General features: G+C 44.3%; 1 protein-coding gene across 3 annotated transcripts in view; it reads right to left on the reverse strand.

Moving 5' to 3' along the window:
* LOC110991040 (prolow-density lipoprotein receptor-related protein 1-like) overlaps window positions 1–22,017 on the reverse strand; it is a 124,935-nt gene that overhangs the window by 13,326 nt on the left and 89,592 nt on the right. For all 3 annotated transcript variants that reach the window (XR_015424887.1, XM_087134961.1, XM_022256132.2), the window contains exons 64-86: window positions 21,622–21,864; window positions 20,503–20,634; window positions 19,814–19,933; window positions 19,435–19,554; window positions 18,976–19,098; window positions 18,506–18,622; window positions 17,999–18,118; window positions 16,776–16,889; window positions 16,327–16,449; window positions 11,239–11,355; window positions 10,913–11,044; window positions 9,682–9,813; window positions 9,155–9,289; window positions 8,047–8,279; window positions 6,951–7,120; window positions 6,305–6,528; window positions 5,644–5,835; window positions 4,833–4,982; window positions 4,598–4,670; window positions 3,315–3,527; window positions 2,700–2,917; window positions 1,848–1,974; window positions 232–302 (exon numbers count right to left, since the gene is read on the reverse strand). Coding sequence is in view for 2 of the 3 variants with exons in the window: in XM_087134961.1 (XP_086991087.1) it covers window positions 232–302; window positions 1,848–1,974; window positions 2,700–2,917; window positions 3,315–3,527; window positions 4,598–4,670; window positions 4,833–4,982; window positions 5,644–5,835; window positions 6,305–6,528; window positions 6,951–7,120; window positions 8,047–8,279; window positions 9,155–9,289; window positions 9,682–9,813; window positions 10,913–11,044; window positions 11,239–11,355; window positions 16,327–16,449; window positions 16,776–16,889; window positions 17,999–18,118; window positions 18,506–18,622; window positions 18,976–19,098; window positions 19,435–19,554; window positions 19,814–19,933; window positions 20,503–20,634; window positions 21,622–21,864 (3,399 nt within the window). In the remaining variant the exon portion in view is untranslated. The remainder of the gene's footprint in view (window positions 1–231; window positions 303–1,847; window positions 1,975–2,699; window positions 2,918–3,314; window positions 3,528–4,597; window positions 4,671–4,832; window positions 4,983–5,643; window positions 5,836–6,304; window positions 6,529–6,950; window positions 7,121–8,046; window positions 8,280–9,154; window positions 9,290–9,681; window positions 9,814–10,912; window positions 11,045–11,238; window positions 11,356–16,326; window positions 16,450–16,775; window positions 16,890–17,998; window positions 18,119–18,505; window positions 18,623–18,975; window positions 19,099–19,434; window positions 19,555–19,813; window positions 19,934–20,502; window positions 20,635–21,621; window positions 21,865–22,017) is intronic.

The raw sequence follows: 22,017 nt of genomic DNA on the forward strand, positions 1-22,017 counted from the left end.
CTCCAATACCAACTTGATTTCACAACTTTGTGCTCCGTGCTTTCAGACAGCCTGTGAGAAAATTTCCCGAGATTACCCAAGTGGGACTAGAACCCAATACCTCCCTCTTGCTCGTGCAGAGGTCCTATCCACCCAAACACTGAGAAGAATGGGCTATGAGTTTTCTGATTCCAACCGCATACAGCATGATACATCCCTATCAATGATACTTGGAGGGACACTTTTGCGTACCTGACGACTGGTTCTGTGAGTTCTTTCCCTTGTCACCTTTATCTCCAGATGAATGGGTAGGGGATTGACGTCTATTCCAAGAAAGAAAAATAAATATGGCGTTTTCAATCATAATCATAATCGTAAAAGCCAAAAAAGAGATTAAACTTGGAAGTGTTGTTTACCTTGGGAAAGCTAGAAATATAAATGTCACTATCAAATCCAAATGACCAGATGTTAAGTCCTCAATATTTGCGTTTCTCTGCTTCTCTTAAATGACATTTTTGTCGTTGTCTTTACTTTAAAAATCCAAGCTGAGATTGGAGATGCTTGGAGAGACAGACTTTCAAAAACTTTGTAAAACTCAAAAACAAACGAGACAAACGTTGTGCTTGTCGGTAGACAAACACTGAGCTGTTTTGGGGAAAAATGGTTAAAAAAAATCAGTTGCAAAGGGCTGGAATCGAACCGCCATTGTTAAGTCTGCTGTTCAAAATTTAACCCACAAACTACAAACTGCGCCAGATATGTGTGGTTGGAAACTTGTCAGATTCCCCGAAACAGTGTGGCCTTAGTTACACATGTTACACATACCGAGGATATGGCTCTTACCACTACGGTTCTGACCCCTATGGGTTGTGTTGCTGGCATTACCACAGGATGGCAATTTTTTCATTAGCGGCACACTGCGTGCATAAACGGCAAAAGGAGCCTAACACCTTTAGTTTTTGGTGGGAAACTTCAGCTTGTAGCTGTCAGGATTGATTTTTGAGCGATTTTTAGTGAATTTGTTATAACTTCCGGTCTGATGAAGTCATCAGCCTAATTTTTTGCACAAACATTGCTGGCGTTAAAGGTCATTGTCTCTATCAATTTTCAAGTCATTCCGACAAACTTTGCCACAGGTATCTATTCAAAATTGATTTTAATCATGTTTCAGCCTGTCATCCGAGGGCGCTCGAGTATTGCATGACATCATCGGTACAAAAGAAATGTGTCGGAGACTAATAATACCGTTGAAAGTAGGTTCATATCTATTAGCAATTTCAAGTTACAAAGCACTTCCAGTTTAGACCACTTTGGATCAGAAGTAAGGGTCAAGCGAGTTTACCTACACGAGAAGGAATGAAGACCAAACATTACTCTATCATTTGGTGCAAAAAGCAAGCTGCAGGAAGTCACGTTTGATTTTTTTGTAGATTTCTAAAGATTAAGCATGAATCAGCATTTGTAGTTTGTCACCTGATGACGTCATCATGACGTAATTCCTTAAGTACATTTTTGGTGTCCCAGGTTTTGCTTTGTCTAACTTTGATGAAGATGCAAGATTACCGAGTTTCAATAAAAAGCTTTTAAATAAGTGCACAAAACATAATAGGAAAAACAACGTAAATATTCATAATTCTATAATAAATCAGGTGATGACATCACAATGACGTCATGATTCGGCATACATTTTCAGATCGTAGTCTAACTATGTGCAAGGTTTAAAAGGCATCAACATCAAGGATGAGGCAAAAGTCCTGTGTTACAAAAATTTTCAAGAAAAACAAAAGCACGGTTTAATAGAACATTGATCACAGACAACTATGTTCCATAGGGTCTGGGGTTGGTCAGACATCTTATTGGGTACTCACACACACTTGGCTCCATCCATATCAATATGACAAACAAATCCGTTGTAGTGACACTTATCACAGTGGTCAACGCTACACTCGGGACCTGAGTAGCGTATTGAGGAACAGACACACTCTGCCTCATCAGCTAAAGGGGGAAATAACCAAAGAAAAATACAAAACAAAAATTACGCATCTTATCAGCAAAACTCAACTGTTTTTATTATCCCTGAACAGTTGACGGCGATCAATTTTGCATGATGTTGGATATTCTGTCAAATTCCTTGAATTTTTTGGGGGGGGCAGTAGGGAAAATCTCGCAATAACAAGAACGGAACATTGTGTCACTGCTTTGTGTGTGTCTGAGGGTCTTTGATTTCTAGCCAAGCTGGTCCCTTTTATAGGCAGGCGTATGTGTGTGCACGAACGCGTATGGAACGGAGTTTGCACGATCAGAATATGTACAAGGTCGACACCCTTCAACATGTGCACACTGTCTATGGCGGTATTGGCAATCATGTGCTGGTCCTGGTTCCTTCCACAATGGAGGGAGTTATTGTGTACAGAGTCCACAGTCATCTCTTATTTCACATCAAACGGGATAACAGTGATATGCTACTGGGGTCTTGTCTCGTTGGCTCTTGAGACCACAGCATCACCCACACCGAGCCAAAAACCAAATTAAAAACCAAACCAAACCAAACACCATACCAACAATTATACGAAACCAAACACAAACATAAACTCGCACACAAAAACAGAACATCCACAAAAGCAAAAAAAATAAACACCAAAAATGAAAGTGAGAAACAAAAATATAAAATGTTATGCAAAAAACTTTACAATTGGCTGAAAAGAGCGGGTTTAACAAACCTGATATCTTCCGACAGCTAGCCCCATTCTGGCACTTCAGGGGTTTACATGGGTCACCTGGCAAAATCTCACACCGGTATCCCGTGTAAGACCGCGGGCAGGTGCAATTCTGTGTCCTGGTATCACCACTACCGCTGAAGTAGCATGTCCCTCCATTTAAGCAATGTCCCTCGCAGAGGTTGGTTTCGCATTTGTCTCCGGTGTACTGCATCCCACATCTTTCATTGCGAGAAGTAAAGTAGTGTGCAATTATCATTCTGATCATTTTGATACGTGTTCAAGTGCAAAGGCAAAATGAACTAAGCAGGCACAGAAAGTTACGACTTCAGAAAGTACGAGATGTGACGTGATGTGTGAGATCTGCCATAACATCATGTCAGTAATCTCTTTTGTGAGTTTGGATGAGTAACAAGAACATATCAACTGAAAATTGGTTTGTCTCCAGGAAATGACAAACACAGAATGCCGTGCATTAAAACCCAACATGAGCGCCTAATAATGGAATGACTTGGATTCAACAAGTCTCTAGCACTGTCGAAGAAATACTGTGTAAAATGTGGCGTGGACGGCAGCAAAATAATATTGTCTCTGTTCATAAGGTCGAGTTTGACTTACAGGCAGACAACTTCGCCGTTTCTCTCCACGCAGTCGGCCCCGTTCATGCACACTGCCCCGCAGCGGTCGCTGCCGCAGCGGTCTCCTTTGTACTTGGCGGTGCACTGGCAATGCAGATTGCCGGCACTGTTGACGGTACACGTCCCACTATTCAAGCAATATCCGCTACATCGGTCCAACTCGCAACGTCCGCCACTGTACTGCGGAGTGCACCTAAGTTTTTTTTTAATTTCCAGACAGAAAATGTTGTTACATGTAATGCACACCACAAAAGAAGGCTTTGCCCTTTCACCGACGTAAATGTACACACACTCACATGGTTAAAATGTCTGTCTACGCATATGTGATTTTAATCTGTCCTTGAATGTGTCGAGTTATTTCAGTAGTCTCACTGTTTCCAGTAAAGAGTTCCAACGTTTGGGTGCTGCAATCTGAAAGCTTCTCTCCCCCCAACATTGAGCCATAGTTCCCTTGAGTAGATTGCTTTTGGATGACCGCAAACCCTGATGACTTGGAGCATAGAACTGGAACAAGATCACCCAAATAAGATGGAGCATCACCCTGTAGGAAGGGTCCAACATTCCCCACCTCCCAAAAATAACTTCCTTTGGTGGGATTGGAACCCACAACTTCCCCTTTACTAGTGCAGAGGTCTTAAGCACTTGACCACCTGGTCTGCCGGGTTCATGAAAGTAGTCTCAAATCCAAAGTAGCATTTGTGTAAGGCAAAACATACTATAAAATTTACATTAACCCTAACCCTCCTCAATCCTTCACTAGTTGGAGGACTCAGGAGTGTTAGGGTTAAGTTACACTCTGCATGTAAATATGGTCTCTTTGAGAGCAAGCAATGTTTATAATTTTTACTAATAGTTACCCTTTCCACTAATATTTCAGTGATTGAAAGTTTTTAACCCTTGCTCTGCTAAATCTTCCATATCACTTCAATATACACTTAATATGACTGTCCTATGCTTTGCTGAAGTAACACTATTGCAGAGGTGGTCGGCAACACACTTCGAGGAATGCTGAGCCGATCATTTTTGACATGCAAAGGGCAACCTCCAAGCGGCCTCTAGACAGATGACGCCCCACTTTATTTACATCAGTGCCTTCCTGCAGGGCTCGGCCTATGCACCTCACTGGGAGTTTACACTGGTGAGGTGCACTACCCTCTTGTGTGAAGTGTATCTATGTATCTTGCTGGCTCCAACGGAAACTCAGAGAAGCAAGGGTTAAAGTAGTCCCTTCATCTCTGCCATAGCAAACCGTGGGCTACTCACGTGCATTTGGTGGTGCGGGATCGCGTAACGGTACACGTTCCTCCATTCAAGCATTCAACCTCTTCGCAGGGCGCTGTTCAAATCAAAGACAGACAAACAAGTGATCACGCTCCAGGTATGCATTGCCACAAACTTTGAAATGCTGACCATTTCTATGAAACCTAAAAACCTTGAAGTTTCCCACTGCCTGTTAAAAAAGGGAGGGTTCAGCAAGCTGGCAATCTGCAAGACTTACAAGCTCCGCTAGGCCGACGTATTGGGAAACAATCCGAGGTTGTCTCTGCAGCTTCAAATCCATCTTTGCACTTGCAGGAGAAGCCATCAGAGTTAAGGAGACAGAGCTGTTTGTCCCCGCACGGGTTGGATGCACAGGGGTTGGGCAGGTCTAGGATAAGTAAATATAAACAATGATACGTCTGAGCTGGCATGCTTAGAGAGCAAACTGTTGCAGGTGGAGGTAACCACTAGAAATGAAATGAGGACCTGATTTATCTCAAAGTTTCACAGACTATTTTCAGATAGCTTGAAAAAAGGCACAGATATTTCAAATCTTTAGAAGACAGAGCGATAAGTGCTGTTTGCAGGATATGCTCAACTCTTGCTCTGTTTCAACCTCAGAGCCACATCAACATTGGGGAGCATGTTGATGATCTGCTGAAGTGCAGGGACTGCTTGCAGTAACATTAAGATGTTGATGGGTTTTCTGCACATTCTGTTGAAAAATGGTTACACCCTGACACATGGCCACATGTTCAGTCACAGGCTCCATAAGCAACTAGTCCAATGCTGCATGTTCAAACTGCTGCCATAAACCCAGCCTTTGAATCACTAGTATTGTTTGTTGGCAATAAAATGAGAATAGTATGATTTTTTTGTGCACATTCAGCTGAATTTGGTTGCATCCTGTAACTACCACTGGCCTGTTAGAACGAAGGTGCACATGCAATGTGTCCTTTATGTTGTTTTTTGGAGTCAGTTGAGCAGCCAGTAGGCACATCTTAAGCTTCTATGTACAGTGGGGTCTGACACAATCTATTACCCCTTACCCTGGGCCTGCTTCTGTTGTTGTATGATGACAAGGCCAGAGGAGCTGGCCAGCCCTTCCACCAAGAAGGTCAGGTTGCCGTTGGGGACGTCCCGCCGGCCAAACTTGTCAGCCCGGAAGATCTTCGTGCCCGGCCTGGTGGTGCCATAAATGTAGTCCTCAAAGACGTCAATGGCGAAGGGATTACCTTCCTCTGTGGGATGGGGAAGGGAGAAGTGGGAGGAGGGAGCGGTGGGACCAAGACCAACACCGGTCAGATCTCATTCTACCGATTCTTTAGCAACAGCATGACTTATTTTGTAAAAATGATACAATAATTCTAAAGAAAGAAAGAGGATGATGTACCAGCCAAACAGCATTACACTGCTCACATGATTATAAAGGTCTCAACTTCACAATACAACAACCATTTGAGCGCAGTATGATGCAACATTTATTTGAGCACAGCGCTACATCTGAATAAATTGTGCGCAAATTTGCATAAATTACTGAAACCAAATACTGCCAAAATGTATGAATTTCCATCAATCCCACATCGCAATCACACAACTTTTTTCTACTGCCAACGGTATTTTGTATTCAAGGGGGCTAATGACCAAAATGGCCATGCAACCAAAGTACGTTCGATCTGCAAGAACAGGTTAAAAAAATGTCTGAGCTACCTGCTGAAAACCTATGGAGTAGATGTCGATTGGCCCCATCCAAACCGATCATCTCGATTCGTGAGGCCTTGGAGTCTGCCCAGTACAACCTGTCGTGGACATAGTCTATGGCCAGGCCGGTAGGGTAGATGAGGTGACTGCCAACCAACGACAACCTGTCTGTACCATCCATGTTGGCTCTGACGATGCGAGGTGTCTGGCCGACCTCGGACCAAAACAGCTGACTGTTGAGGGCAAGACGATGATAAACAACAAACCGAATGCAAAAGCCTGTTCAAGGACTCCTTTTCTTACACCAACAGAAATGGACTGACAGAACCAACCAGTCAGAGAGAAGAGATTTCTTCTGGGTACGGTTTGAATCCACTAATTTAATTAATTGTGACACATTAACAATGCTACCAATTTGGCAAATAAGTTCTGAAAGTTTAATCTCATCATTACTCTAGGACTGTAACTTTTCCTACATGGTGAAATGTTTGTCACTTAAATGCAATATCTTTAGTAGTTCCAAGTCTATGGCTTTTTACTTCTTAAAAATTTTGTCCAGCAGAGAAATTATTGGTAGATTCTTCCTGAAAGAAGACAGCATGTCATTTCTGCCCTTCAAATACTAGAAGAATAGTGTAATGCTTAGCTTACTCACCCACGCCCAGGGTGGACCACAATGGCAAAAGGTCGCTTCAAACCCTTTTCGATGACAGTCAGTAGGTTTAGGGTGCTGATATCCACTACCCGAATGGCTGTGTCTGTCCAATATATCTTAGAGGTGAGCCAGTCAACAGCAATGCCGTGTGGATTGGTCAAGTTACTAACCTGTTTAGGGAAATAAAGAGAATGAATGAAAGTGACAAATTATGGCAAAAGATGTCAAACGAAAGAGTTCTGAGCAGACGGACTCCATGAGTTTGATAGTCTTTAGTTAAGGTGACCACTTCAACCCCTGCAAGGTAAGCACACTGCTTGAGAAAAGACTAGCATGTAATTCAATTCACCAATGGCTACCACGACTGCCTTCACCAACTTGCTATTCGGGGCTGATGGTTCAATGATTTCTTTTACCATTTTGCTAGGAAAATTAACATTGAGGACAGAGATGACGCTGATGCGTTTCATCCAATGAGATGGTGGGAAAACCCGATGGGGGCAGATACTATCTGAGATTGTTAATGTGCTTTCTTCACTATCTCCTGTTAATGGGATTTCTCACTATCTCCTGCAACGGTAAGCCATGTATGGCAGCAAAGTTCAAGATCAACAAACAGTTTAATTCTACAGACTTCTCAGATTCCATGTTTGTGACAAAGCCAATATGCTTTTTTACGAGTTAAATCTGAATAAAATCTGGTACACTGGGTTCTTTTAATTCACTTGAACGTAACAATATAAATTCTCCATACCAAAGAACTGTTGTACATCTTGCACCTATTCACTGTTCTCGATGGATAAGAAGGGCACAAAGGAACCAGTCCATTCCATAGACGGTGGTCGCTACGCAAAGCTTTCCCCGAATCACGAGGAATAGCAACCGTGTCATTAGACTGGGGAATTCCACTTGTTATGTTTATGAGCAATCAGATAACTCAGTGTACCAGATTTTATTCAAATTTAACCTTGCAAAAAGCTTATTGGACAGATAACTGCCGGTTGCCATGTCCTTCCACATAAACTGCTCAGACTGAATTTTGGAGAGGTCAAAGACAATCAGCACCACAAAGGACAGCACAGGACTACACACGCACCAGCATCTGCACAGATGTGTCTCTGCGCTTGCGCTGGGCTGTGTCCAGCCTCCGTCGGCTGATGGTGCCGCTCTCTGCGTGCAGCAAAAAGACAGTTTGGGTGTTGTAGTTGAAGTCCACGGCATCGATGCGCACGCCCTCGTCGCCCGAGTACTCTGAGGTCATGTTGTTGTGGTGGGGGCTGTAGCGTTGCAGCTGCCGACTATTCAGGACCAGCAGGAAATTTGGGGGACCTGTCTCGGGATTAAGAGGACAGATGTCAAGCAAATCACGCTAATGTCATCCCAACAGGCAACTGTGGCCTTATTCATGAATCGGACATCTTTGACAAAAGTTAGGCGATGCCAAGTTATTGAGTGTGGGAGCAAAGATGATGTTATAAGGCAAATTACAGATTACTATCCTAATACTCTTATCAGTTTCTTAAAATTATTCATTCCTTTATTGATTTATGATTGCAAATTTCCAAAAGTCATGCCATCTTTATCGTCCACATAAAAAATGTTTTTCAAAGTCAGGCTATCACCTGTAATAACAGCAAAATAGTCGGGCGCCTTCCAATTTCAAAGTGCTCAACAAATAAAGTGGATTCAGGAGCACAATCCACATTGACCACCTTGTCAAGGAAGTCAATGGCCACTGTGCTTCAGTGTGAATACTGAATTCCCCTCTCTGAAAACAGTTTCTAAATCAATTCGGCACCGCTAAGAGTATACTGTGTACGGTTCATGACAAAGGGTACCCTAACTCCAAATGCACTGTCACCAAAATAGATTGTCCAAAGATGGATCACAACAGTTCGGGAGATTCTGAAAACACAACAAATGCCAGTAACCAAAAGTGGTACCCTTTCCCCAAATATACACCAACAAGAGCCATCATCCCATGTAGAACACTTCACAGCTGAGCAAATGAACAAATGAACAACCATCAGCTTTTCAAACCAGACTGTCATATCAAGATAAATAAGAGATACTGACCATCTGACAGGACTGGAACTCATCACTACAGGAAAGCTAATGACAGGTCAATACCGTATTCACGTTGCCACAAGATTTCAATAAGCATATCAAAAGTTTAGTGAGACATTTGTTTCATTTCTATTGACCTTTAGCCTTGCAGGTGACGTGACGTCTGGTCAGCCTGTCCTCTGTGTAGTTTCCTAGGCAGCTACATCTGAAGCTTCCCTGCAGGTTCTCACAAGTCTGGGAGCACATTCCAATTTGCTCGCACTCATTGATGTCTGAGGAAAGAGAAGGGTGAAGAGTTAGTCAACTTTCCCCCCAAAAAATTTTCAGCTAATTTCTCAGACCCGAGTAGTAAGATGTCTTCAACTTGAATGTGCACTTCAGTTGTTTTATTTGTGAGCTTTTCGTGTTACCATTGTGTCAAAAACTGATCACATTCCTTGCCAACAAAGAACATTTCTCTTCTTTTCAGAGTTTATGTATTTCTTCCTTTTAGAATGTTCCAGTTCTTTTCTCCAACAAGTCAAAAAAAAAAACTCAGACTCTACTCCGAGTCACGGTTCCTGATGTAATTCGTGTTTCTCAGAATATTTTTGCCCGTCACAGAAAACACACTTTGTCCCACACCTTTTGACGAGACATGACTGTAAGAGAAACAAGAGCTCACCCTCGCAAGACCTCCCGTTGGCCAGCAGCTGGTACCCTTGCCGACAGCTACAGTAGATCCCACTGCCGGTACCCTGCTGCCTTTCATTGCAGGTATGCTCGCACACGTGCCCAGAATCAGCGCAGTTGCTTTCTACAGGCAAGTAAAAAAAAACCAACATAGTTTCTTTGAGCCAATATACGGTTTAAAAAAAGGACAGTTGAGCAGAATCTACCCCTCAACATTTTCTCTGATGTTGCAACAAAACCTTTTTCAATGCCAAGCCTTCAGAGTGTTCCATTAATGCCTTACTGTAACAAAGAATGATAATATTTACAAGAAGCCGTTGACATGCTCACCACGGGGGGAGGGGGGAAGTTGTGTACGGCTTATCTGGTACTCTGGAACTTGTTGCAGGAAGTGAATAGATCGCACAATATCTAATGTAGGGTTTCATATCTGGTTCTTCTTAGAACCACACAAAGTACAACGAGAAAATATGCCAAGATGATGCTAATACAAATTTATTAATTTAGTGACAGTCCACCACAATAATACTACTAATAATGAATATTTATAATGTGCCGGTATCCACCTCGACAGACACTCATGGCGCAGTACAATCAAGAAAAAGAAAAACAAAAATTAATTAAGATCTAATAACTAAGAGGTGGATTTTAAGGCAACTTTGAACTCTGAGATTGAGGGGATAGAACGGATATAAAACGGTATTTCATTCCAAAGATGGGGGCCTGCATTAGACAAAGCCACAAGTCTATCCATAGTCCAATAACAAGTCATCCAGTCTTCTTCAAGCCAAGTCACATGCTCTTCACTTAAACTACGACAAAAATATTCCTTGTTACTTGTGACTGAGTTTGTCACTGAAGTAGTAACGGACTCAACGGCAGCCTCCTTGCTGAATCTCTGCTGTGCAGACCTTCAAATCTTACTCAAGTCAATTTCCAACTGAGTCGACAGACCTATTGGGTCCACTAAGTCACATGACCTCATTAGTGTCATTTACAAAAAATAAAGCCAATGGTTGGTAAAGTACGCATATCACAGATGTGCTGAGTGCTATACTGAAAATTGGCTTTATATTTGGTGAAAATCACTTAAAACACACCTTGTTGTTATGGGAGGACGCCAAGTTTGTTGATGTCTGATACCAACTGTAGGTCATGTATAGTGGACGCAATCAGTCTATTTCAGTGGCTGTGTGTTGGGCCGGCACTGCATCGAGACTTACCCCTTACGCAGTCTGTCTCGTCTGAGAAATCTCCGCAATCATTGACCAGGTCACACAATTTGTAGTTTGGCACACACCCACCGTTCCGGCACTTGAATTGCTCGGGTTGGCAGAGGGGCGGCTCTGTCGTACCTGTGGTCACGGTCAAGGTCAAATGTTAACTCGAGTGTTATTTCGTGCCTCAATCCATCAGACCGACGGATTTTTTTCATCAAGAATCATTAAAAAAAAAATATCTTAAATTAAAAATGGCACATCGTTACCAAAATGGCAGTATTGGGATAAACCGGGAAGCTGCCCAAACTGATAATTGATAATGGACTTACAGAACTGCTCATCGCTGCCATCTCCACAATTATCCTCGCCATCACATCGCTGCATGCTGTGAACGCAGATGAAATTTCTACACAAGAATCGGTTGGGAGGTAAGCACGCCACTCCAGCTGCAGAACCAGGGTTGAATTGAAACAGATGTGAAACTAACTGTTTGTATAAACCAACTAAATCACCAGAGATGTAATCAAATACTTTTCAAATATCTTTTTCATCACTTAATACTGAGCTGTTCATTGCGAACACAGCGACAGAGACAGTAACAGTAAGCCAGCAAATAAATTTAGTTGTTACACAGAAGGAATTTCGGATCTGGAAATCAAACAAAACTTTGAAATATATCTCAGAAATGCTTGAAAACTATTTCAAAGTATCCAGCGAGTGCATTCTGAAATGTTTGTCTTAAAGTCTGACTTTTCACACTATTGTCCAAATTCGTTCCTTTTTTAAAAGAGTTTACTGCTCAAAGTCTATATGATTCAGCTTAAGCCACTTCAATATCTGGCAGTAAACATGCTACTCAGGGAGTACTCGGTTATAACCCTGTAAAACATCAGGAAAACATTGTCCAAACATTGGCCCCAAGAAAGAAGAGCTTTGATGAGCTCAAGAGACTCCCTTGAAGTGAGTCTCATCCTCCCCATCATCCTATCCATCTCCTACTCCGCCCCCTCCCCATCATCCTATCCATCTCTTACTCTGGACCCCTCCCCATCATCCTATCCATCTCTTACTCCGCCCCCTCCCCATCATCCTATCCATCTCCTTCTCCGCCCCCTCCCCATCATCCTATCCATCTCCTACTCCGCCCCCTCCCCATCATCCTATCCATCTCTTACTCTGGACCCCTTCCCATCATCCTATCCATCTCTTACTCTGGACCCCTCCCCATCATCCTTTCCATCTCCTACTCCACCCCTGCCCCATCCTCCCATCCATCTCCTACTCCACCGCCTCCCCATCATCCTATCCATCTCTTACTCTGGACCCCTCCCCATCATCCTATCCATCTCCTACTCTGCCCCTCCATCATCATCCTATCCATCTCCTACATTACCCCCTCCCCATCATCCTATCCATCTCCTACTCTGGACCCCTCCCATCATCCTATCCATCTCTTACTCTGGACCCCTCCCCATCATCCTACTCCATCTCCTACTCCACCCCTCCCCATCATCCTATCCATCTCTTACTCTGGACCCCTCCCCATCATCCTATCCATCTCCTACTCCACCCCTCCCCATCCTCCCATCCATCTCCTACTCCACCCGCTCCCCATCATCCTATCCATCTCTTACTCTGGACCCCTCCCCATCATCCGATTCCATCTCCTACTCTGCCCCTCCATCATCATCCTATCCATCTCCTACATTACCCCCTCCCCATCATCCTATCCATCTCCTACTCCACCCCCTCCCCATCATCCTATCCATCTCTTACTCTGACCCCTCCCCATCATCCTATCCATCTCCTACTCTGCCCCTCCATCATCATCATATCCATCTCCTACTCCTCCCCCTCCCCATCATCCTATCCATCTCTTACTCTGGACCCCTCCCCATCATCCTATCCATCTCCTACATTACCCCCTCCCCATCATCCTATCCATCTCCTACTCCACCCCCTCCCCATCATACCTATCCATCTCCTACATTACCCCCTCCCCATCATCCTATCCATCTCCTACTCCACCCCCTCCCCATCATCCTATCCATCTCTTACTCTGGACCCCTCCCCATCATCCTATCCATCTCCTACTCCGCCCCCTTCCCCATCATCCTATCCATTTCCTACTCCGCCCCTCCCCTATCATCCTATCCATCTCCTAACTCTGCCCCCTTCCCCATCATCCTATCCATCTCCTACTCCACCCCTCTCCCATCATCCTATCCATCTCCTACTCCACCCTTCCCCATCATCCTATCCATCTCCTACTCTACCCCCCTCCCCCATCATCCTATCCATCTCCTACTCCACCCGCCCTCCCCATCATCCTATCCATCTCTTACTCTGGACCGCTCCCCATCATCTTATCCATCTCCTACTCTACCCCCTCCCCATCATCCTATCCATCTCCTACATTACCCCCTCCCCATCATCCTATCCATCTCCTACTCCACCCCTCCACCATCCCATCCATCTCCTACTCTGCCCCTCCCCATCATCCTATCCATCTCCTACTCTCCCCCCTCCCTCATCCTATCCATCTCCTACTCTCCCCCCTCCCCATCATCCTATCCATCTCCTACTCTAAACCCCCCTCCCCATCATCCTATCCATCTCCTACTCTACCCCCTCCCCATCATCCTATCCATCTCCTACTCTACCCCCTCCCCATCATCCTATCCATCTCCTACTCTACCCCCTCCCCATCATCCTATCCATCTCTTACTTGCCCCCTTCCCATCATCCTATCCATCTCTTACTTTGCCCCTTCCCATCATCCTATCCATCTCCTTCTCCGCCCCCTTCCCCATCATCCTATCCATCTCCTACTCCACCCCCTCCCCATCATCCTATCCATCTCCTTCTCCGCCCCCCTCCACCATTCATCCTATCCATCTCCTACTCCACCCCCTCCCCATCATCCTATCCATGCTCCTACTCCCGCCCCCTCCCCATCATCCTATCCATCTCCTACTCTACCCCCCTCCCCATCATCCTATCCATCTCCTACTCCACCCTTCCCCATCATCCTATCCATCTCCTACTCCACCCCCTCCCCTATCATCCTATCCATCTCCTACTCCACCCCCTCCCCATCATCCTATCCATCTCCTACTCCACCCTTCCCCATCATCCTATCCATCTCCTACTCCACCCTTCCCGCATCATCCTATCCATCTCCTACTCCACCCTTCCCCATCATCCTATCCATCTCCTACTCTACCCCTCCCCATCATCCTATCCATTTCCTACTCTGCCCCCTCCCCATCATCCTATCCATCTCCTACTCTGCCCCCTCCCCCATCATCCTATCCATCTCCTACTCCACCCTTCCCCATCATCCTATCCATCTCCTACTCTACCCCCTCCCCATCATCCTATCCATCTCCTACTCTGCCCCCCCTCCCCATCATCCTATCCATCTCCTACTCCGCCCCCTCCCCATCATCCTATCTATCTCCTACTCTGCCCCCTCCCCATCATCCTATCCATCTCCTACTCCACCCCCTCCCCATCATCCTATCCATCTCCTACTCTGCCCCCTCCCCATCATCCTATCCATCTCCTACTCCACCCCCTCCCCATCATCCTATCCATCTCCTACTCTTCCCCCCTCCCCATCATCCTATCCATCTCCTACTCTGCCCCCCTCCCCATCATCCTATCCATCTCCTACTCCACCCCCTCCCCATCATCCTATCCATCTCCTACTCTGCCCCCTCCCCATCATCCTATCCATCTCCTACTCCGTCCCCTCCCCATCATCCTATCTATCTCCTACTCTGCCCCCTCCCCATCATCCTATCCATCTCCTACTCTTCCCCTCCCCATCATCCTATCCATCTCCTACTCTGCCCCCTCCCATCATCCTATCCATCTCCTACTCTGCCCCCTCCCCATCATCCTATCTATCTCCTACTCTGCCCCCCTCCCCATCATCCTATCCATCTCCTACTCTTCCCCCTCCCCATCATCCTATCCATCTCCTACTCTTCCCCCTCCCCCCATCATCCTATCCATCTCCTACTCTGCCCCCTCCCCATCATCCTATCCATCTCCTACTCCACCCCCTCCCCATCATCCTATCCATCTCCTACTCTGCCCCCTCCCCATCATCCTATCCATCTCCTACTCACCCCCTCCCCCATCATCCTATCCATCTCCTACTCTGCCCCCTCCCCCATCATCCTATCCATCTCCTACTCCGCCCCCCTCCCCATCATCCTATCTATCTCCTACTCTGCCCCCTCCCCATCATCCTATCCATCTCCTACTCTTCCCCCTCCCCATCATCCTATCCATCTCCTACTCTGCCCCCTCCCCATCATCCTATCCATCTCCTACTCCACCCCCTCCCCATCATCCTATCCATCTCCTACTCTGCCCCCTCCCCATCATCCTATCCATCTCCTACTCCACCCCCCTCCCCATCATCCTATCCATCTCCTACTCTGCCCCCTCCCCATCATCCTATCCATCTCCTACTCTGCCCCCTCCCCATCATCCTATCTATCTCCTACTCCACCCTTCTCCATCATCCTATCCATCTCTTACTCCGCCCCCTCCCCATCATCCTATCCATCTCTTACTCCGCCCCTCCCCATCACTCCCATCACTTCTTACTCTGGCTGTCCCATCATCCCACTAGTCCAGCCCAACCATTACATCAACCTTATCCAGCATTTCATCCACTTTCTACAAACGTGTACCTTGTCCCCATGATCCTCCTCCTTCAGGTACCCCTCCCCCAACAAACATCCTAATCTGTCACTTGGTATCCCCCCCATCCCTTACATTTTTCCCACATACTGTACATGTACATTTGTATGTGTCTGAACACTGTCTATACATACATACATACATACATGTACATTACAGGAGTGTTCAGTGCATATGTACTGTATGTACATGTACTAAAGGGTAAGTATACAAAACAACCCAAAATTTAACATTCAACTTTTATAATTTTTCTCATAAAATTCATAAGTTTCTAAGCCATACGAGACTATTTAAATACTGATGGAATTCCAAGAAGCAAAAAAACAAGCACTCAGTGGCACATTTTAACACCTGTGGACCTGCAAGGAAAAACTTTAACATTTGAAGGCGGACGGCACAACTCAAAACTTTAATATTCAACTTTTATAATTTTTCCATTAATTCATAAGTTTCTAAGCATTAATGCCAGATGAGACCATTTAAATACTGACGGAATTCCAAGAAGAAGCAAACAAGCACTCAAAGGCACATTTAAACACCTATGGACCTGCAAGGAAAAACTTTAACATTTGAGGGCGGACGGCCGGACAGAAGACAGAAATCGGTATTACACTTGCTTCGCAGCTTGCCAAAAGCCTACAGAGACAAAAACCATGATTTGGAAGGAAAAAACTGAGGTTTTGGCAGTCGCTTACCACACATGGTTTGGTCTTCGTCCGAGCTGTCGCCGCAATCGTCTTCTCCATCGCAGCGCCACCAACGTGGGACACATTGCGAGTTGCCACACTGAAATTCATCTTCAGCACATCTTCTAGTGCCTGGGAGAAGAGATAAAAGAAAAAGACTTCCTAGACTCCTTTCCAGTTACTTCTTTTTAATTCCGGCATAGTCTAATCTCTTACTTGGGAAAAGATGGGCTTGTTGAAATTCCATGATCGCCATGTATTATGTAACAAGTTAGATACATGTATAAGGCTTATCATTAAAACATTTTTCCTTATCATCCTAGCCCTATTTGTAGTAATTAGTTCTGTACAAACATGTATTTAAGAAACAAACTTTGTGAAAACTTTGCATTAGTCTCGACGCTATGGAGAACAGGAGATTAATTTCTCCCTCTTATGCCTCAAAAGCAGCCACTTACAGTTGTTCTCGTCTGAACCGTCCAAACAATCCCGATCGTTGTCACAGACCCAACCATTCCATATGCACTGATTGTTGGCACACTTGAACTCGCTTTCCAAACACTGCAGTGGGTCTTAACAATGAACAAAAGAAAAGGAGAAATGGAAATTACATCTCCATTTGTAACATCCCAGCCAAAAACTCTTGACTGTGCCAAACTGTTTTTTAATCTGAAGTCGTTAATTTTACGTCACAAAACATTTACAGTACATGATGGGCTAAATTTGACATAGGTTTGACTTCTGCTGATTTCCAGAAAACTGGAGTTGCAGATTTAAGCCCCAGGAAATGGTGACCTTAAATCATTTTATCATCACTTCTTCTCATGCAGTTCTCAGCCGTAGCTAGACTGGCCATAAACTGCTACTTTGAGATAATGAACCTAACCTTAACACAGTGGAAACGTCTCACATTTGCCCTATGAAATCTAATATACACCACTGACTCAGCAAAAGTTCACCCACTCTTAGGGCTGCATAACTTCAAGTCAAGTTTCACTTAATTTTCAATTATCTAAAAAGGTAGAGGGACTGGCGGTTTTATCCTAGCAGAACCATTCTCAAAGTTTTTCACAGATGTAAAATCTAAAAGTTATTAACAAGAGAAAAAAATGTGCTTGGCTCGTCTTAAACGGGCATTTAAGACGAGCTCATGAGAATGGATGTGACTAATGCCCAAGCCGTAGGCAAGGGCATTATCATACATTCAGTCTCCTGAGCTGGTCTAAACGGTAGTTTAATACACATATTTATTCCCAGTCATAAATAGCTTTTTGGTCAGAGAGTCAAAAGAAGTCAATATATGATGGATTTTCATTGATTTTGTTCTGGAATTCGACTTCCATTTTACCGAACACCCGCATCCATTTTACGGAAAAGTCCTTGTGCAAATTGTCCAATTGGCACGTGCGGCAAGCCCCGTGCACAGACTCTTGACCAATCAGAATCAATTACACTGCACTATCCTTTCTCGGTGGGCATTATCAATGTTAATACAAGGTCAAGTTGCACATTGTTGAATAGAGAGACTGTCTGAGGTATTTACGAATGTTTAATCAATTGGCTGCTTTAAAATAAGCCATTTCACACTCTGGCAATTTCTGTGTATAATAAGGAGAGTTGGCCTTGGGCATCTTTGGAGGAATAGACAGCATAATTAGACACCGTTCCTCAGAGTACTCACTGCAAACATCTTCGTTTTCATCAGTTCCGTCGGAACAGTGTGATTCACCGTCACATTTCCAACTCTGGGGAATGCACCGGTTGCCGTCGCATCCAAATTGGTTCGTGCCACAGGTGAAATCTGTAGGATAGCGGGAAGTCAAACAACTTTAGCAGATCTGGTCCTTTCTCGCTGATGGTTGCTAAAGCAACGAGATCACAACAACAGAGGGAAAGCCCCTGTGAACCAGTTGCGTAGATTATTGTTCCACAATGAACCTTTCCCACGGGCGGAGTCACTTTCAGCCGAATACACTGACGTTTTAAAATGATAAGAAACCACAACCGCATTCCTTTACACAGTTGGACTTTACAAATGCCGACCCTTGGTGGTCATTTGTTCAAGATACGTGAGACAGCTTCTATGCCACATCATTGCTTATTTTGCACTCCAAGATGATGTCATGGAGCAATACCTGCTATGAGGCCTGGCACCGGGTCAATCATGTATGTAATTCCATCAACTTACTACAATTAGCCTCGTCGGATCCATCCACGCAGTCATTGTCAGCGTCACACATCCAATTCCTGGGGATGCATCGCTTGTTGTTACATTGGAAGTAGGTGGGCGGACATGTCAACTCCCCTTCAAATAAAGACAAAATAAACCAAAGCAAAAGCGAGTAAATTATAAGGTCATGCAACTCGTTGAGCATATTTTCCCTTATTTGCAGTACAATGTGCAAAAACTGAACCTAGAAAATGTGCCAGGATATTTGATCTCCACATGAAATAACACAAAAACAAGTCTGGTAGCAACGACCCCTTTCCATACAAGATGTGAACTGAAGAAAGGTTGATATCCACAAGAATTTTTTTTATTGTTTTCTGAATACGACTTTTAAGAAAAAACACAAATCTTTCTCCATCTTCTTCCCCATTCATCCCAATAAATAAGAAAAGAACTATAATTTCTTAGCTTCAGAACACCTTACGTACCACAGAGATTTGCATTTTCATCCGATCGGTCTAAGCAGTCAAATTCACCGTCACAGCGCCACTTCATCGGAATACACTGGGAGTTGTTGCACGTGAAATGGTTCACTGGACAAGTGCGGACTCCTAAAAGAATTCCAACATGGAGGACTGGTTTAGAGGCAAAGATTTCCAGACAGATGTATCAGAATATAAAGCACTCTTTTGTTTTACAATACAGTTGCACTTAATAGCGATATTGATAGAGTATCATCAGAAGAGGAATTTTGCAACAATCTCAGCTGTAGTCTTATACCACTGTCACTTTACTCTTGTATTAATGCTCTGAATAGTGCGAGTCGAAAAGTGCTTCAGCATGTCTTTATCGTTACTGAATTGAGAAGGAAAAGAGCTACGATCCATGATGTCACGAGCTTGTCATCTGCTTGTTGAATTCAACTGCTGATATTGAATTTCCCTCACCACATGAGTTGGGTTCGTCGCTGCCGTCTCCACAATCGTCTTCCCCGTCACACTTCCAGACTTGGGGAATGCAGTTGCTGTTATTGCAGGAAAACTGCTGCGGCCGACAGGTTTGGCGGGCTTTAAAATTACAGAGACAACATGGACCGTAACTAATTGAATAGCGTACAATAACTACAGGACATGATTTCCATTGAAATAACGTTTATAAAAGGAGGAATACGTCAGACTTAAAGGGTTAAAAACTGAAAGTCTCAAAGGAAAGCATGCTTTAAAAAAGTCAGAGATATTTTCAAAATAAATGTCAGCAAGTCTGCATTTTGTCAATGAAAAAAAAATCGACCTTTACTTTCAAAAAGCGTTCCAGGGAAAAACTTACGGCAGTTCCTTTCATCTTCGCCATTGGGGCAGTGGGCGAAACCATCGCAGTGGAAGTACAGAGGAATGCATCGGCTACTCTCGTTGCACTTGTACTGGCTGGTCATGCAAGTGTGGTGCTCTGCAATGATTAGGACACAGGCGCAGCGATATTAAGGGAAACAGGGTTAGGAGGTTACGACTCTGGCCCTAATTGAAACCCTGCCCGTGCTGAGCTGTGCTGCACTTCATTTACCTATTAGGGCCCATTTTACACAGATGGGTCATAATGGACTCCACTGCAGTATTAAACATATATCAAACAACAAGGGCTTCCTGAGAAACTGTTCACGCTGAGGGCAAGCAAACTGTGCGACAGGACGATGAAGTGCTGTGTTAAGAAATATGAGTCATTTTTCAGAGATACAGCAGCCTCGTTAGGTGTGATGGTTGAGTATGTCTTCATTAGGCCTTTGATCCAATCTGTGGGTGCCACTGTTTTTACACTAGGTCTTGAGCAACCGTCAGTACATATTTTTAAAAGCGTGGCTGCAAAATGAGAGTTAGAACGTGGAGAAACCCACGATGTTCAACCACCAAGGGAAAAAAAAGGCAGTTTCAGCTACTGGGAAGCGTTCCTTGAAGTGAAGATGAGTTTTCAGACCCCCCCCTGACCGTTGCAAGTGAGGTGTTGCTGGTGTGCGCACTCACCGCAATTCAGCTCGTCCGAGCCGTCGTTGCAATCATCTTCTCCATCACAGATGTAAGCCGGATTGATGCAGTCTTTCTCTTCCTCTGTGGAGTTCTCACACTGGAACTGACCCACAACGCAGAGGAATGGACCTAATGGGCCAAAAAAAAAAAAAAACATCAGATTGTTGAGAAGACAAAACTTTTTTTACATGATTGAGCACTTCTTTTAAAGACCAGATTCATTATCGTTTCGGGGGATTTACTTAAGCCTGTGACAATGCCTTTACCTACATTGATGACTTTTGAACTTTACCACAAATATTTTGCATTGATTTAAAACATGGTAATAAGCAAATTAATTTTATTCCTATTTTCCCCTTGCTTGACATACAAGCAATAGATATTCACAGATTATTTCAACTGAGGCAATTTTGTTCAATGAAAAATTCCGAAAAGTTGCAAAACAGGCACACAGGTCCAATATGCCAAAACCTTGTCAACCATTATTCAAAATCTGCTCAACTGAGTGAAAATTTAGAAAAACATGTCATAATGTCAACTATAAACAGAACTGCAGACGTTTAACATGATTCTAAAATGTTTCTGCTAATATTCTACACCTTTCAAAACAAACTCCGGTGTTATAGTTGAGTACGTCACAAATACTTTACAAGCATTCATTACAAGCTGAGACAAGTACTTTTCCAATCAAGAGTTGATGACCAATAACGGAGGAGTGTCTACTACACAAGAACAGCTTGTGGCTTTTTCAGACTGAGGCTACAATGAAATATTTCCGGTCATAAAGCTGAGGATTCCTCAAAAGCGCCCCTGGCACTGTAGGTTACAAGTCTGAAGAAACCTTTAAAGGGGAGACAATGAGAAGCAGTTACAGTTTTAGAAGTGGGAGGAAAACCCCAGAGGAATATTCTGGGTAAAACCCACAAGTGGGCACTGAAAACCCAATCCACATGTGGACCAGGCCAGGAATCGAACCTGGTCCACAGAGATGGAAGGTGAGGAGGGAACCACTGAACCAACCTGACTACCCCGAGGTGAAGACTTGAATGTGTTGGATAGTTGTGAATACCATGGGTGAAGTACTCGACTACAACACTGACAAGCTCCGATACTCACGACACTCGGCGGGCTCATCCGAGTTGTCCCCACAGTCGTTCTCCCCGTCGCAACGCCACCAGAACGGGATGCACTTGTCGTTGTGGCAGACAAATTGGCTGGAGGTGCAGTTGGACATGCAGGTCAGCCCGTCCGGTGACAGGTAGTAGTTAGTCGGGCAGGCGCAGGTGCGGCCGTTGCGGTCATTGAGTAGGCACAGGTTGCTGCAGCCGCCATTGTTGTGCTTGCAAGGGTTGAAGACACCTGTTGGGTGGGTAGTGGTAAAAAAAACTCTTACCTCAGTTGAGAAAAAAATGCTTTTCGAGAAGCAACAAACGTGTAACTCACAGGATCGAAGTCATCTATACACCTGACTAGGCAGCTTAGAATGTCATCAATTCTCTTTCAAACAAACAA

This window comes from Acanthaster planci, linkage group LG03 (genome assembly GCF_054643075.1).
Source record: "Acanthaster planci isolate LZ-2023a linkage group LG03, COTS_SCS, whole genome shotgun sequence".
Lineage (NCBI taxonomy): Eukaryota > Metazoa > Echinodermata > Asteroidea > Valvatida > Acanthasteridae > Acanthaster > Acanthaster planci.